Below are 18395 nucleotides of genomic sequence, written 5' to 3'. Positions count from 1 at the left end.
ATTACTATAGGGGGGATGAATTACTATAGGGGGGATGAATTACTATAGGGGGGATGAATTACTATAGGGGGGATGAATTACTATATGGGGGATGAATTACTATGGGGGATGAATTACTATAGGGGGGATGAATTACTATAAAAACTTATTGAAACTAAAAACAGTGTACCATCCTATGTATTTTCAGTTTTAAAAATGTGGCTCTCAAAATAAATTTCAATCGTGGTTTTGGCGAGATTTGGCTCAGTTGAAAAAAAAAGGTTGCCCACCACTGGGCTAGGCCACTCCAGAACCTTGATATCCTTCTTACAGAGCCACACCTTGGTTATCCTGGCTGTGTGCTTCGGGTCGTTGTCATGTTGAAAGACCCAGCCACGACCCATCTTCAATGCTCTGACTGAGAGAAGGAGGTTGTTACTCAAAATCTCACAATAAATGGCCCCATTCATCCTCTCCTTAATACAGTGTAGTCGTCCTGTCCCCTTCGCAGAAAACCACCCCCAAAGCATGATGTTACCATCCCCATGCTTCACAGTAGGGATGGTGTTCTTGGGATGCGACTCATCCTTCTTTTTCCTCCAAACACGACGAGTGAAGTTTAGACCAAAAAGTTCTACTTTGGTCTCATCTGACCACATGACTTTCTCCCATGCCTCCTCTGGATCATCCAGATGGTCATTGGCAAACTTCAGACGGGCCTGGACATGTGATGACTTGAGCAGGGGAAACTTCCGTGCAATGCATGATTTGAAACCATGACGGCGTAGTGTTCTACCGACAGTGACCTTTGAAACTGTGGTTCCAGCTCTCTTCATGTCATTGACCAGCTACTCCCTTGTAGTTCTGGGCTGATTCCTCACCTTTCTTATCATCAGTGATACCACACGAGGTGAGATCTTGCATGGAGCCCCAGTCCGAGGGAGACTGACAGTCGTCTTCGCCTCTTCCGTTTTCTAACAATTGCTCCAACAGTTGATCTATTTTCATCAAGCTGCTTGGCAATTGCCCCGTAGCCCTTTCCAGCCTTGTGAAGGTCCACAATTTTTGTCTCTGGTGTCTTTTGACAGCTCTTTGGTCTTGCCCATGGTAGTAATTGGCGTCTGACTGACTGTGGGGTGGACAGGTGTCTTTAAAGAGCTCAGACAGGTGCTGCTAAGTTAGATTAATGAGTGGAGTAGAGGTGGACTTTTTAAAGGCACAGTAGCAGGTCTTTGAGAGCCAGAATTCTTGCTGTTTCTTAGGTGTTCAAATACTTATGTTCAGCAGTGCAAGACAAATACATTATTTACAAATCATACAATGTGATTTTTTTGAATTTTTTTTTTTTTTTAAATTCTGTCTGAGTGGGAATGCACCTACAATGTGAATTTCAGACCCCTCCATGATTTATAAGTGGGAGAACTTGCAAAATCGCAGGGTGTTCAAGTACTTCTGTTCCTCACTGTATCTATATTTCACGCATGTGTAATAAAAAATAATAACTTAAAAAATAATTATGCATATATTAAAAAGCAAGGAATCTATAGTGCAACTGGAATATTAGAGACTGCAAGAGAGATGTAATGCAATAAGTTACAATCACAAATCTATATAAAATGAAATGTGACAGAGGAAGAAAAAAAAAACAGAAGTGGAAGCCCTTACCCCAAATAGGTCAAAGATATACAATCTGTGATGAATGGGAATTATACCAAGTATGTATATCCAACCCATCATTCAGACCCTTATGGACTAATGGCCCCATCTGGTGGATCCAAAAGTCTCCCTCCTGCAGAGTAGGCAGAACCTTCTCCCTACATCACTGTCACTTTGTATGGCCTCAATTCTGAACCTTTTTGGATTTTTACCATGTTCATCTTTGAAATGACAAGACATTGTATGTTTGGCAAAGCCATGGAGTATAGTTCTCTTATGCTCACAAAACCGTATCCTAAGGGTACATGAGGTGCGACCCACATAGAGGAGCCTACAGGGACAAACTAGACCGTAGATGACAAATTGTGTCCCACAGTTAATAAACTGTCTAATAGAATAGATTTTCTCATCAATCCCTGCAAATTCCTATCATGTAGTCAGGGCCCCAAACTGCCTCTACTTAAAGTAGAACTTTAACACCTTTAACACCTCCTTTCCCACTTTTGGAGGTTTGTTTTTTTTTGTTTTGGAGGGGGGCAGGTACCCGCACCCACTTCTGCTTTAATTGCTGTGGAGAGGTTCCCCCCCAACTTATACAGCACAGTGGGAAGCTGGATATGAAGGCGCAAGTAAACATGCCAGCGCTGGCACCCGAAAAATGGTGAAGAACTGGCATAGGTGAGGACAGCTCAGGATTTTTTTTCTCTCTTTAAGACCGAAGATCCTCTTTAAGTTGGGTCTTCTCCTTGCAGTGTTTTCCTTTACATTAGAAGAGGCTCCGCTCGCACATCATCGATCTTTCAAAAATCCAGAGATCACTGCAGAAGGACATGTAGATCTCAATGGAGCACAAGTACAGTGATGTCACCACACCTCCCAGTCCATTGATTACTTCCTCTGGCTCTGTAACCGAAGGTCCGTGCCTCTACACAAACCTGAGGCTGGAGGAATGATCTGCAGGAGCCTGTGTATTGCATCTGTGATTGCAGTTGTAATGCTCATGAATGTAAAAAAAAAAGCACATTTATTTTCTCGTGGGTGCATTTAGAAAGGTGGGACTATACCTTTTATAGGTGGTAGCTGTGTTCATATCCTTCCTGACAGCTCAGAAAACAGCTGCCAGCTGGAGACAGATGTAAATACTGGCTTTGCCCTGTTGTCTGTAAATGGCTTTTTTACAGGGTCATTGAGCTGAAAATGCTGATGTTTTAGCAGTGACTTTGTAGTATTTCTGTGTTACTATGCAATCTGTTTTCTTGACATAACTAGCAGCTTTTGGGATCCTCCACTGTGATTAGAGTTTAATCATGGATCTTAGTCTTAAAAGAGGAAATTGTGAAGTCGGGGAAAATGATCTGCAAAGTGCTGAGAGGATGGGCTGTTGGTATGTGTGTGTGTTTTTAAAAGCTTTGGCTTTTAAGGATGTGGCAGTTGGGCACCAAGCTGACAACTACCAATTATTATCTGAGAAGTGCCCTTTCCTCCGGGTGCCAGCGGGAAAATGCCTGGCAGAGCTCTGTTGCCAGGGAAACTGCAGTATGGCTTGTCTAGGAACCTTTCAAGTCCCTTAGACCTATTATCTCCCTCTAATCATTCTTCTTGTCCTGGCCTACCAAGACAACAATATACAAAATCCTATTGTATGTGACTTGTATGTTCTGCATTAATGTTGTGTTTGTGCTTTATGATTTGGGGCTAGACAAATCCCTGAAGTAAAGTCAGCAAAGTGACCAAAAAAAAGTGACCTCTTAGCTAGGATTTTATTGGAAGTACATATTAACCTTTTACTTTAAAGCAGAACTTACCATCCCCCCCGAACCAAGAAACAGCAGGTGTGTGCTGATATGTAAAGTAAAATTATTGTAAACCCTTTCTTTTTTTTTTTACGTAAACATATACTTACCTGCTCTGTGTAGTGGTTTTGCACAGAGCAGCCCCGATCCTTCTTCTTGGGTCCCCCACCAGTGCTCCTGGCTCCCAACCCCCACGCCTCGCCGAGTGCCACTTGCTATGGAAGCACTCGTACAGGCTTGCTCCTGAGTCACTCTCTTTGTGTCCATTGACTACAGTGGGAGCTGTCTGAGCCTATGAAGAGAGGATAACTGGACAATTAGGAGAGCCGCTCCTCTTGTGCACATAGCTGGGTCGAGGTGGAGCTCAGGTAAGTGTGGGGGTGGTATGGAGGGTGAGCTGCACTCATAAGGCTTTTTTACCTTAATTTCAAGAATGAATTCAGGTAAGATACCTTCAGTCTTTAGAACCGATTTATTAATATTATTATAATACAGTATTTATATAGCGCCAAAAAGTTTGCTCAGCGCTGTACAATGTAGTGGGGGACAGTACATGAGACAATACCGTAACAAACAATACACGAGGGGTTCGAGGGCCCTGCTTTAAAAATTTGTTCTGAACTTACAATTTAAATCATTCAGGCTTGGGTTTAATTAGGCACTGGTGACATAGCCAGTGCCTTCCAGAGGTCCCCTGGGAAGGTTACATCACCAGTGGCTTTCAGGGAGATCTGTGTAAAATGTGAGATCTTGTGAGATGCAAGGGTGAAAAGACCTTTCCTTTGTTTAGTATATCCCTTTCTGTATCTGTTTTCTTCTGAAATATAAAGAATGGTTCCTCCTTTAAATTCCAGCTGTAAGTAATGTCCTAAAGCCACATATATATTGTGCTGCAAAATAAAGCGGTAAAATAGAGGTAGGGTATCTGTGGTGAGAGCTGCCCAGCAGCATAATGTAGAGAGCTGAGACACTGGTGGGTTGAATGTTCTAACATTACTTGTAAACAGAGCTGAACTCCAGGCAGATTGTGGGCAATAGATGATTCCATTTACTAGCATACACAAACTGGAATATTTGTTTTATCTTGGTTCTGTAAAGCACCTGAAAACATGAAAATGTTTTGTTTTCCTACAGACGATTGTATCCAGGAATGCCCTTCAGTATAGAGGCACCTCCCAGCACGATGCCCAAGAGTTTTTGCTCTGGCTCCTGGATAGAGTACATGAAGACCTGAATGCTACTGGCAAGAACAAACCTCGGGTGGGTAATATTCCATTGCATAATAGCCCATTTCAAAAGACTCCTTTTCTTTATGTGAAAAATCCAACACGTGTGTTGCGTTAAAGCAATGATTGGCTGCTTAATGCACCAGGACTTAACAAAAAATAAAGGACTTTGACTTTAACTCTTCCATACTGTATAAAGAAAAAGTGATCTCTATACAAACATTTAACCATTAGCCGCCCAGCCTATAGCTGTTTGGCAGCCGCAAAAATGGTTTAGCTTTCCGGGGTGTACGCCATTTGGCGTCGGTTCGCACGGTTGCCCCCTTTGCCGGTACCATGTGACATGCTGTGACCAATCACAGCAGGTCACATGACAGTTGTATACAATGGATGGCTTCATTCATGCCATCCATTGTATACTAGTGCCTAGCTGTGAATGGTCATAGCAGGTCACATGCACATATCATGTGATTTGCTGTGGCCAAATCACAGCTAAGCACAAAAAAAAAAAAAATGCTTGCTTATAGCAAAGTAATTCTTTGCTATAAGCAAATTGTGTAAAAAAAAAAAAAAAAAAAAATACTGATCACTTCCCCAAAGTAGTACAATGTTACTATGGTAACATTGTACTACTTTGGTCATAGTATAATATGAAAATTTTTTTTAAAAAAATGTAATAAAAAATATATATATTTTTTTTTCATACTGTCACCAGTCAGTGTCCCTGATCACTGCCATGCCAGTTATATGATGACGCTGTACTGTACTGGTGACAGTATGTAAATAAAAAGTGAAAATAATTTTTTTTAATTTTTTCATTTTCCGAAACATTATGACAAAAAAAATACAACTTCAAAAAACTCGCCATTCCTCTTATGAAGTATGTTGGACTGTCTACTCTGCAAAAAGGGGTCATTTGGGGATATCTGTACTGTTCTGACATTCTTGGACCTCAAGAAATTAGATTGGCTGTCAGTACTTCAGGATTGATCAATTTTCAGATCTATACCATAGTTTGTGAACTCTATAACTTTCCTACAAACTTAAAAAATACATCCTAATTTGGGTTATTTTCACCAAAGACATGTAGCAGAATACATCTTGGCCTAAATTTATGAAGAACAATTATTTATTTGTAAACTTTTATAACAGAAACAAAGAAAAACGTGGTTTTTTTTTTCAAAATTTTTGGTCTTTTTTTGTTAATTTAGCAAAAAATAAAAACCCCAGCAGTGATTAAATACCACCAAAAGAAAGCTCTAGTTGTGTGAAGAAAATGATAAAATTTTTAGTTTGGGTACAATGTTGTATGACCGCGCAATTGTCATTCAAAGTGTGAGAGCGCTGAAACGTGAAAAATGGCCTGGGCAGGAAGGGGTAAAATTGCCCGGTATTGAAATGGTTAAAGCTTAACTTGATAGACACAGAAGATATACACTGATCAGCCATAACTTTATGATTACTGACAGATTAAGTGAATATAATTGATTATTCCTTTACAGTGGCACCTGAGGGTTGGTGGGACATATTAGGCAGCAAGTAAACCAGTCACAGATGCTGATGTGTTGAAAGCAGGAAAAAGTGGGCACTGTAGTTTGTTGTGTAATAGGCTGTGTAGCCGCGGAACAGTCAGAGTGCCCATGCTGACCAGTGTCCACAGCCAAGAGGGCCAACAGTGGGTATGTGAGCATCAGAACTGGATCACGGAGCAATGGAAGAGTGGCCTGGTCTGATGAATCATGTTTTCTTTTACATCATGTGGATGGCAGGACGTGTGTGCACCGCTTACCTTGGGAGGGGATGGCACCAAGAGGCAGTATGGGAAGAAGGCAAGCCAGCAGAGGCAGTGTGATGCTTTAGGCAATGTTCTTCTAGGAAACCTTGGGTCCTTCCATTCATGTGGATGTTACGTACACAGACCACCTATCTAAACATTTGTGATCAAGTACACCCCTTCATGGAAACAGTATTCCCTGATGGCAGTGGCCTCTCTTTATAGCATAATACACCTTGCATTACTGCAAAAATGGTTTCGATAATGGTTTGAGAAATATAACAAGTTTGAGGTGTTGACTTGGTCTCCCAATTCTCCAATTTCAATCCATTGAGCATCTGTGGGATGTCCTAGAAAAACTAGTCTGATCTGATCTCATCGTAGGACATAAAGGATCTTATACTAAAGGCTTGGTGCCAGATACCACAGCATACCTTCAGAGGTATATTGGTGCCCATGCCTTGACTGGCCAAGGCTGTTTTGGCAGCAAGTTATGGCTGATCATTGCAAACCTACTTATTGTGCACCAAACACCTGTACAAACGCACGTATTTTCATACAGATGTCCACCCACTACAGGCTGCATAAGGAAAACTACAGGAGGGAAGCAGATACAGGACCAGTCACTCTGAGGCCTCTTCGTAGCTGCATGCTAGCTAATCTGCCCAAGAACATGTAAGAGCTTAAATGCGTGTTTTGTGCGCTGCATTCAGGGAAGTAAGAAAAAAAAATGAATCCCCAAGCTTCTGTTCCTGGAAAAGCATATTAATGTTTTTTGCATGTAAATGCATTCCAGTGGCTAGAATAAATGAATAATCCAGCCACTATAGAATTAGACTACTTGCATATGCTTCTAAATGTCATACGGCTGTAAACATGCAAAAGCGTTGGTAATTACAGTTAGGTCCATATATATATTTGGACACAGGCACAATTTTTAGTTTTTTTTTTTTTTTCAGGTATTTACCAAAACATATTCAAGCTATAGTTATATAATGGATATGAGCTGAAAGTGCACACTCTCAGGTTTAATTTGAGGGTATGTGCATCCAAATTGGATTAGTTTTTAAGAACAGCCACCCCCCCTTTTTCAAGGGACCAAAAGTAATTGGACAATTGAATCAAAAGCTGTTTCGTGGCCAGGTGTGGGCTACTCCTTTGTTATTTCTTCATCAGTTAAGCATGTAAAAGGTCCGGAGTTGATTCTAAGTGTGGTATTTGCATTTGGAATCTATTGCTGTGAAACTACATCATGCGTTCAAAGGCGCTGTCCATGCAAGTGAAACAGGCCATTGTAAGGCTTCAAAAACTAAACAAATCCATCAGAGAGATAGTAGCAACATTAGGAGTGGCCAAATCAACAGTTTGATACATTCTGAGGAAAGAAGAATGCACTGGTGAGCTCAGCAACATAAAAAGGCATAGATATCCATGGAACACAACAGTGGTGGATGATCGCAGGATCCTCTCTGGTAAAGAAAACCCATTCACAACATCCAGACAAGTGACGGACACTCTCCAGGAGGTGGGGTATCATTGTCAAAGTCTACAATCTAGATACTTCATGAGAGCAAATACAGAGGGTTCACCACAAGGTGCAAACCATTCATAAGCCTGAAGAATAGAAAAGCCAGATTAGACTTTGCCAAAAAAAATCTAAAAAAGCCAGACCAGTTCTGGAAAAGCATTCTTTGGACGGATGAAACTAAGAATAATCTGTACCAGAATGATGGGAAGACAAAAGTGTGGAGAAGGTTTGGAACAGTTCATGATCCAATGCACACAATGTCATCTGTAAAACATGGTGGAGGCAGTGTGATGGCATGGGCATGCATGGATTCCAGTGGCACTGAATCATTGGTGTTTATTGATGATGTGACAGAAGCAACCGGATGAATTCTGCAGTGTTTAGAGATACTGTCAGCCCAGATTCAGCCAAATGCAGCAAAGTTGATTGGATGGCGCTTCACAGTACAGATGGACAATGATCCAAAACACACTGCAAAAGCAACTCAGGAGCTTTTTAACCTCCCTAGCGGTATTCCCGAGCGTAGCTCGGGGTAAAATGTTTGTACCAAAAGTGGTAACCCCGAGCTACACTCGGGCTTACCATGCGGCGCTGCTTTGGGAGTCCCTGCAGCACTTACCTTGTCCTTCGCTCCCGCGATGTGTCCCCTGCAGCGCCCCCGGCCATCTCCTCCGGCCGATGCCACCATCCGGCTCCTGTGTTCCGGTCCCTGTGACGTCGGGACGTACGGGCGGTGGCGGGAAATTTTAAAATTTTAAAACAAATGTTATTTTTTTCAAAATGATTTTACATAGTAAAACATTGCTGTTTCAACCCATTTCACATACGTTTTGTCCCGAGTGCTCTGTCCTGTCCCCTGTCTGCATTTTGAATGTTCTTTCTGCCTGGAAACTTAGAAAAGTCCATGGCATCCAAAAAGTGTCCCTTTAGGTCAAAATCGGTTTTAGACCGGCTAGAGAACATCAATAGTAAATCAGAACCACTTGCAGAATTGAGTGATGATTCGTGGAGAAATTCGTCATCAGACACTGAAAACAATTTTGCGACTTTGCTCAGTGATGTGCGAACTTGGCGCTATATTTCAAATTTCAGTGTTTTTGGTTTGATTATATTATTGAATTCAATTTATTATTATTATTATTATATTATTATTTTTTATGATTATTTATTAAATTATAATTTATGATTTTGTGTTTCAAATTTTATCATACTCGGGATGTTTACTAGACTCTTGTTCGGACAGATTTCAGTGAGTTATTCCTAAATATTACAGCCTACAATAAAAAACTACATATTTCCATGCAAAAAAATGGTATCGCTTTCAGCACCAAAAATCGTAAATAATCATACCGCCAGGGAGGTTAAGGAAAAGAAGTGGAATATTCTGCAATGGCCGAGTCAAGCACCTGATCTCAATCCAACTGAACATGCATTTCACTTGCTGAAGCCAAAACTGAAGGCAGAAAGACCCACAAACAAAGAACAACTGAAGACAGCTGCAGTTAGAGCCTGGCAAAGCATCAGAAAGGAGGAAACCCAGTCTTTGGTAATGTCAATCAGTTCCAGACTTCAGGCAGTCATTGCCAGTAAAGGATTCTCAACAAAATATTACAACTTACCATTTTATTTATGATCAATTGTCTAATTACTTTTGAACCCCTGAAAATGATTTGGATTGTTTCATTGTAATTTATTCTGGTGGCATACAGAGTCAAAAGTATGAAAATTGTGCCTGTGTCCAAATATAAATATATATATATATATATATATATATATTAGACCTAACCTGTATGTTTGTTTAAACACAAGCATTTTTTTTTAAGTTGGATTGTTATAGCAGGAAGATATAATGTACATAGGAGTATATTACTACACCCATGTGCATGAGGCCTAAACAAGGGGAGAGCGAGAGAGCAGCAGTTGGTGGCCTATGTTACAGGAGGCTTCTACACAGAGGTAAAGTTTCACACTATTACTTCACAGATCTGGGAGAAATAGACAAGCACACTCAGATTCATGTAACATGAGCCTCTTATATTTAGACAGTATTTGCTTATCCTGGAGTTCAGCTTAAAATGTTTTGTGTATATATACAGTACATGTGAAATAGCTCTGCTGGTGCGTGCGTGTTTGGTTTTTTATCGGCTTCCCGACCACCCTATAGCAGAAGTACTGCTACAGGGTGGCAGAGCTGTGGAAAACTCACGTCTATATATACAAGATTTTGTATTTCTGGATAGAGGGCCTGCCGCCATTGGCAGCGTAAGCTGTCGATCACCTGGTCCTGGACTGAGATTCCCTGCCAGCACCCGGCGATCACCGAGGTACTCTGACAAAAGGAGAGGTCTGTATGTAAACAATACAGATCTCTTCCCCTGTCAGCACCAGCATGCTGCTTTGTATTGCTCTGCATACAAAGCAGAGCAATACAAAGCAGCGTGCTAACACAGTAAAGCACACACAGACAATGCAGTAAAACAGCACACAGTGTTACTAAACCCACAACAGTAAAATCAGTCTGTATATTCAGTAAAGCATGCTTATTATACATTATATTATACTCACTGTGAAACCTAAGAGGTTAATCCTCTACATTGTGTAAAAAGGCAGTTTGATCCTGACTTCTCTGCTCCTCCTCTTGTTCAAATGTCCAAGTCTTATCTCCTGATAAGACAGACTGAACCGTAGCCATTCTGCACATGCTCAGTTTAGTGTGTATTGTTAGGGAGGTTTTTTTTGTTTTTTCTTAGGAGAGTGCATGTGATCAGCATAGGGCCAATCGTCGGGGGTTTTGCATCCTAGAGCAGAAAGAAACCTCCTCCTACAAGCTTTAACCAGTGCTCTGCTAGACACTGATAAAAGACACAAAGACCGCTCTTAACTGCTGATGAGAAAAGGTATTTTGCAGTTTATAGTTACTAAAATATTTGCACTTCCATGTTTTGTGTACTGTGGGAGACCGGATATAGTGAATGCAGGGTCCAGGATTCAGTAACAATTTAACCCTTTGATCGCCCCAGATGTTAACCCCTTCCTGCCAAGTGTCATTCGTACAGTGTGAGTGCTTTTTATTAGTACTGATCAATGTATTGGTTTCAGCGGGCATGTCGGTGGCAGTTAGTTCCCACTATAGTCGCAGTCCCACTATAAGTCGCTGATCACCTATAAAAAAAAAATCCAGTATATATACCGCCATTTTGTAGACGCTATAACTTGCACATAAACCAATTAATTTACAATTATTGGGACTTTTTTTTAGCAAAGACATGTAGCAGAATACATTTTGGCCTAAATTTATGACGAAAATATATATATATATTTTTTTTGCACTGGATTTTTTGTTTATAGCGCAAAAAATAAACACCGTACAGGCGATCAAATACCACCAAAAGGGAGCGCCATTTGTGGGGGGGGGGGGGGGGGAGGACATAAATTTTAATTTGGGTGCAGCGTTACATGACCACGCAATTGTCAGTTAAAGTAATGCAGCGCTGTAAAGTAAAAAATGGCCTGGTCAGGAAGGGGGGTAAATCCTCTGGAGGGCAAGTGGTTAAGGTTGTGTTTTTAGCTTTTTATTTTTTATTTTTTTTAAGTTTTTGATGCTCAAGTGATACCCTTTTGATAAAGAAATGCATGTGATGTGTTCCAGCAGTTTTCATTTTTATCAGAGTTCAGACTGTTGTGTTGTGGTATCCACTGTAGTGCACCTTGCCAACATAAATGCATCTGAGCACACCACAGTAACATACTGCTGTGCATTGTGGTCCACTGTGTTACAAAAAATATTGTGCTTACACCTTTTTTTTGGTATTTTAGGCAGCACATTTAAATGACTGGGCTAATGGGTTGCACATTAACATGCATATGTTCCATGCATGTAGTTCCAGCCTTTAAACGCCAAATTTTCTGCGTTGATCATTGGCCAGCATGGTACAATTCTTCAATTCTGTTTTTGTATAGCTGTAAAGAAGTACTCCTTTTTTTTTTTTTTTTTTCTTTTTCAAAACTTTTAATGCTAGTGCAGAAATATTTGTTTATATGAGGTATATTTTTTTACAACTGTGTTCCAATTTAAATTGATTTCTGAACAGCCTTTTGGCTGGGGACCTGCAGCGATAGGTCAAGGGACAGCCAGTTTTATGTCGTAATTTTGTTTATATGATGATTATACATTAAATTGATCTATGCAAAGTTAGGTGTGTGTAATCCAGCAGCACTAGGCCACAAGATAGTTGATAGGCAGGATTTAGTCCATTGTAGTTTATGGAAGAATACTAAATATGTTTAGAGGGACATGGCCGGTATTCAGAATGGAAAGGTTTGGTTTCCTGTGATAATGACTAAAGGAAATTATTTTATGTGTTGCAGCCACCAGTGGAGGAAGATCTGACAGGAGAGGGTCCTCCATTCCCAACCAGTGGGACCTTTGTTCAGGAACTCTTTCAGGCTCAGTACAGGTAGAGTACTGCTAGAATTTTCTAGAAATCGGTTTGAAAAATGCAGCCAGCAATATGATTGTTTTGTTTTTCCTTGATAAGTTTTCAAAATGATCACAGGTTTTGCTTACTGTTGTAATATTCACTGCAATTCATATCGCCCGCTGCCCGGGACATGTAGTTTTGTTTTTTGTTTTTTTTTACTTTAGCCCTGCTGCGGGCAAGCAGCAGGGCCCATCTGTCTGTCAGGTGGAAGCATTCGGGCGGCAGCACTGCCGCCCGATTGCTTCCACACAGCCCACAGTGCCAGCTGCACTACAATACATTCAGAGGCGCACAGGGGATACATCCAGGGTATTTTAGACCCCGGATGTCTCAAAAAAGAGAACCTGTCACCAGAAATCATTGCATAGGGGGCTTTTTGTCCCCTATGTGATTTTAATGAAAAAAAAAAAACTTTTTGTTTTAAAAATGTAAATTGAACCATAGCATATAAAAGCACGTGCTGGGGTGCCTACACATGAAAACAACGATTGCAATACATGTTACATATCGCTGTGCACGCCAGAGCCTATAGAAAATATAGGGTAATATAGTTTGTTGCTGTTTCATCTGTGTGATCCCTCTAGAAGCTGAAATCGCTGTAGTAGACACCACTACTACAGTAATCTCCATTGGCTTGCGGGCCCTGTGCTGAAAGCCCTCTATGATTTGGAGGGGGTGGAGAGGTTGGGGCGGTGGCGTCACACTTGCCACCTTATCTAGTCACTCATTCATTGAGAAAATACAAAGCATTCTCTGAATGGCATTCATGCCCAGTGGCCGACCTCCTGTGTTTAAAAAGCACTGGGGCAGCCGCTCAGCACAGGACTCAGAATTAAGTAGAATTCGCTGTACTGCGGATGTCTACTAAAATGATTTTCAGCTATTGGGATCCCACAGGTATGGTGTATAAATAGTTAATTCCAAGCTGAGCTAATGTAAAAATATACATATGTGGATAAAGGAGGTGAGAGAAAAGGGTTGGGGGGTAAAAGAGAAGGAAGATTAAGTCCTTTGAGGGGTATTGGCTATACTTTTATTAATACACACCACACTTGGAGAACAAAATTATGGTGGAAAGATGGACCAAGGGATTTGGACACAAAAGAGGGACTGTCAGAATATTTAACATATTAAATCCTATGATTGCTTCTGTTTCTTGCCATTTTGTCTCTGTGAGAAATACTTGAATAAATATCTGTCTGTGTTTTTGTAATGCTTTTGGCTGTTTGTGTTCTTTTTCCCAATAGGTCTTCCCTGACGTGCCCCCATTGTCAGAAACAGAGTAACACTTTTGACCCTTTCCTCTGCATCTCATTGCCAATCCCCTTGCCTCATACACGGTAAGAACAGTGTGCCTAGCTTAAAGGATAAGTTCACCTTTTTAGTAACCTGTTACATGTTACACCAATATTTAGAATGTAACATGTTACTAACTATAAAGCATATGAAGCTAAATAAAATGGATGCGGAAGTCACACGTTTGTAAAATCTCATTATGTCAGTACTTAAAAACAGAGTGGCAATGCACAGCTTAGTTATAGGGTGAGCAGGGCTGCTTTCTGGTTATTTTTTCTGGATGATGCGATCCTTGGTACAGGCTAGCAAAATAATGTGACTTCAGGAGACCGCTCTCAGGATGCAGGAAAGTATACCAGGTTTGTTGTATGTGTGTGGGGTTTTTTTTTTTTTTTTTAAAGAGAATGTCGCTTGCTATGGTGGCACTGGTGTGTGCTTGCTCCGGAGCCCAGTTCTGTGTGTCAATAAGACACCTAGACACCGTGTTTTGTTTTTTTGCCTTTACCCTGCTGCAAGCAAGCAGCAGGGCCCATCTGTCTGTCAGGTGGAAGCATTCGGGCGGCAGCACTGCTGCCCGATTGCTTCCACACAGGCCGCAGTGCCAGCTGTGCTGCAATACATTCAGAGGCACACAGGGGATACATCCAGGGTCTTTTAGACCCCAGATGTCTCAAAAAACTTTTTGTTTTAAAAATGTAAATTGAACCATAGCATATAAAAGCACGTGCTGGGGTGCCTACACATGAAAACGACGATTGCGATACATGTTACATATCGCTGCGCATACCAGAGCCTATAGAAAATATAGGGTACTATAGTTTGTTGCTGTTTCATCTGTGGGATCCCTCTAGAAGCTGAAATCACTGTAGTAGACACCGCTACTACAGTAATCTCCATTGGCTTGCGGGCCCTGTGCTGAAAGCCCTCTTCTCAATAACGTAGGAAAACCTGTGCCCAACACTTGTGCTGCTCATCATGTCTTTGAACACAAAAAGCAGAATTTGACAAGAGAGGGCTGTTTTTGACCCGCTTTGCCTGTAGTTCAAACACACCTCAATAAGACAGGCTGTGTCTGAAGAAAAGCAATGCAAAGGTGGTCACAGCAACCTCTGAGCGTTCATGTACACTACTCCTTTAAAATCCAATGTTAATTTGCTAAATAAATGCAGGAAAATAACCTTGTACAGCTGCAGCAGGTATTGTGTCTTAAAACTCCCAAATGCAGGATGGGATAAAAACCCTTATAGTGAGACCCCCCTGCACTGCAAGGGTTAAATGCTCATCTCAAGGGGGTAGAGGAAAGGGCTCCATTGCTTACTCTATTCTTCAATCCAGTGCTCACTTTCTCTCCCTTGTGCTATGCGTGGTCCCAAGGAGTCATCACTTGTAGTGCTGGACTGTTATGTGAGGAGGTAAGCAGGCAACCTCAGGCCCAAGTGCCTTAGAATGGATGCTTTAGGGGAGCAGTTGCATGGGAGGTAGCCTGTTAGAGTGAAGAATAAGGTAAGTATTACACCTTTTTTCTCTGCCCCTTTTAACCCTTGGGGTGTGGACAGCCCACTGCTAGGGTGGTTTCTATTTACTTTGTGCCTGGAGTAGAGTTTTAAATACCTTTTTTACCTCCATTATGTGCTTTGGTTTCTTTTACTGGCTTATGTATCATGTGGCCACTCTGTTTGGCTTTTACATCAGTCACAAAATCAAGAGCCTGTTCTGCTGGTTCACAGCTCAGTCAGTGTGCTGAGAGGGCACAGTAAGCACACTCTCAGCACCTATATATGCAGTGCCTGTGAGTTAAAATCCTATTTCCTTGTCACGTTACGTAGTCCACAAGATGTTTAAGGTTTACTTGGTATGCTTTTGATTAAATTAATTTCAATGGCTTCATAAATGTTAGGTGAAATAACATAGTTCAGCAACAGTGACCAATGTATGTTGCATTTAATTTCCATGTTGTGATTTTTCAAATATGATTGGTGGTTTTCTCTCATGGACATTGTGTTTTACTTGGTAGGCCTCTTTATGTGACCGTGGTCTATCAGGGGAAATGCTCGCATTGTATGCGCATTGGCGTTGCTGTACCTCTGTCTGGAAATGTGGTTCGACTACGGGAAGCCATATCAATGGAGACCAAGATACCAACGGACCAGGTAACCACTAATTCTTAAATTGTTTTTCCAGGACACAAGGTATATTTACATCTAATATGATGGGGTTATGCTGCTACCTTCAGATGATTGCACAATAGCAGAAAACGACAGGAACAGGCGCAACCCCTCCCAGCCAAGCAAAGTTTCAGGTTTTTTTGTTTTGTTTTTGTATTACCTTAATGCAGTGGTCTCCAAACTGCGGCCCTTTGCTTGCCTTTTATCTGGCCCTTGGGTCACTATTCCTCCCATTGACACCAAAATGGGGTATAATTCCTCCCACTGACACCAACAGTGGGGCACTATTCCTCCCACTGTCACCAATAATGGGGTACTATTCCTCCCACTGTCACCAATAGGGTACTATTTCTCCCACAGGCACCAATGATGGGGCATTGTTACCAACACCAGGACATTTTCTACTCCTACTGGCCACAATCTGGCCCTTCTAAAGTCTGAAGGACAGTAAACTGGCCCTTTGTTTAGAAAGTTTGGAGACCCCTGCCTTAATGCATAAATTGCATTGAAATGAATAACCTTTTTGCATTTAGAACCACTTTAAGATCTGGGCTCAGCAGATGTCGAGAGACAGAGACCCAAGAAGTTGGGTTGATACCAGGAGAATTTTCCCCAAGCTGCATTCAACAACTATTTAGGCTGGACGTCCTGTCGGCGCATGTGCCGTTTTTTTTATTTTATTGTTGGTCAGGTGCGCTACCTTGTATTAAAAAAAAAAAAAAAAAAAAAAAAAAAGAAAAGGCAACCGCTAACCTTATTCAGGGGAACAGCTATTCGGTCCTGGTCTGGATGATTATATCCAAAACGTAACTGTGGCCAAGAGAACACAGTAGCTGTGTTCAATCATCAAGTGTAGAAAATATGCCGCAACAGTGACATTACCAAGAACTGGACGTCCCTCCAAATTGATGAAAAGACAAGACGAAAACTGGTCTGGGAGGCTGCCAAGAGGCCTACAGCAACATTAAAGGAGCTGCAGAAATATCTGGCAAGTACTGGCTGTGTGGTACATGTGACAACAATCTCCCGTATTCTTCATATGTTTGGGCTAGGGGGTAGTGTGTAAAGATGGAAGCATTGTCTTGCGAAGAAAAACATCCAAGCCCGGCTAAATTGTGCAAAAACACATTTGAAGTCTCCCAAAAGCATGTGGGAAAACGTGTTACGGTCTGATGAAACCAAGGTTGAACTTTTTGGCCATAATTCCAAAAGATATATTTGGCACCAAAACAACGCTGCCCATCACCAAAAGAACACCATACCTACAGTGAAGCATGGTGGTGGCAGCATCATGCTTTGGGGTGTTGTGTGGTTTTTTTGTGTTTTTGTTTTTTTCAGCTGGAACTGGGGCAGTTAGGAACAGTTCCAAATACCAGTCAATATTGGCACAAAACCTTCAGCCTTCTGCAAGAAAGCTGAACATGAAGAGAAACTTAATCTTTCAGCATGACAACGACCCAAAGCATAAATCCAAGTCAAGAAAAGAATGGCTTTACCAGAAGAAAAGTTTTGGAATGGCCCAGACCTGATTCTGTTCAAAAATCTGTGGGGTGATCTGAAGAGCGCTGTGCACAGGAGATGCCCTCGCAATCTGACAGATTTGGAGTGTTTTTGTAAGGAAGGGTGGGCGAATATTGCCAAGTCAAGATGTGTCATGCTGATAGACTTGTTCCCAAAAAAAAACTGAGTGCTGGAATCAAATCAAAAGGTGCTTCAAAAAAGTATTTAACCACTTGCCTACCAGGCACTTATACCCCTTATTTACCAGGCCAATATTCAGCTTTCAGCGCTGCCGCACTTTGACAATTGCGCGGTCATGCAACATTGTACCCATATGAAATTTTGATCATTTTTTTTCTCACAAATAGAGCTTTCTTTTGGTGGTATTTAATCGCCACTGGGCGCTTTACTTTTTGCGCTATAAATAAAAAAGGTGCAAAAAATTTGAAAAAAAAAAAAAGTTTCTTTCTATTATAAAATTTTTCAAACAGGTAATTTTTCTCCTTCACTGATGTGCGTTGATGAGGCAGCACTGATGGGCACTGATAGGCGGCACTGATAGGCAGCACTAAAGGGCACTGATAGGCAGTACTAATGAGGTGTCACGGATAGGCGGCACTAATATGCAGCACTGATAGGTGACACTGATGATGGGTACTGATAGACGGCACTGACTGGCATCACTGCTGGGCACTGACTGGCGGCACTGACTGGCACAACCGCTGGGCACTGGTGGGTGGCACTGGTGGGTGACACTGGTGGGTGACACTGGTGGGCAGCACAGGTGGGTGGGCACAGGTGGGTGACACTGGTGGGCACAGGTGGGTGGCACTGCTGGGCGCAGGTAAATGTCACTTCTGGGCACAGGTGTGACACTGCAGAGTGGCACAGGTGGGCACAGGTGGGTGATCTGCTGGGCACAGGTGGGCGGAGTTAGTGGGCGCACTGCTGGGCACAGGTGGGCGGAACTTGCGGGTGGCACTGCTGGGCACCGATC

The 18395-nt window shown here is 41.8% G+C and overlaps 1 protein-coding gene across 1 annotated transcript in view; it reads left to right on the top strand.

The window, feature by feature from the left end:
* Nucleotides 1-18395, top strand: part of USP31 (ubiquitin specific peptidase 31) — a 120403-nt gene that overhangs the window by 35245 nt on the left and 66763 nt on the right. The window contains exons 2-5 of the mRNA XM_089682765.1: nucleotides 4563-4688; nucleotides 12325-12413; nucleotides 13685-13777; nucleotides 15748-15883. Coding sequence (XP_089538891.1) covers nucleotides 4563-4688; nucleotides 12325-12413; nucleotides 13685-13777; nucleotides 15748-15883 — 444 coding nt within the window. The remainder of the gene's footprint in view (nucleotides 1-4562; nucleotides 4689-12324; nucleotides 12414-13684; nucleotides 13778-15747; nucleotides 15884-18395) is intronic.

This window comes from Staurois parvus, unplaced genomic scaffold (genome assembly GCF_062004578.1).
Source record: "Staurois parvus isolate SC_StPar_1 unplaced genomic scaffold, SC_StPar_1.0 ptg000018l, whole genome shotgun sequence".
Lineage (NCBI taxonomy): Eukaryota > Metazoa > Chordata > Amphibia > Anura > Ranidae > Staurois > Staurois parvus.
This window is presented reverse-complemented; position numbering and strand designations above follow the sequence as displayed.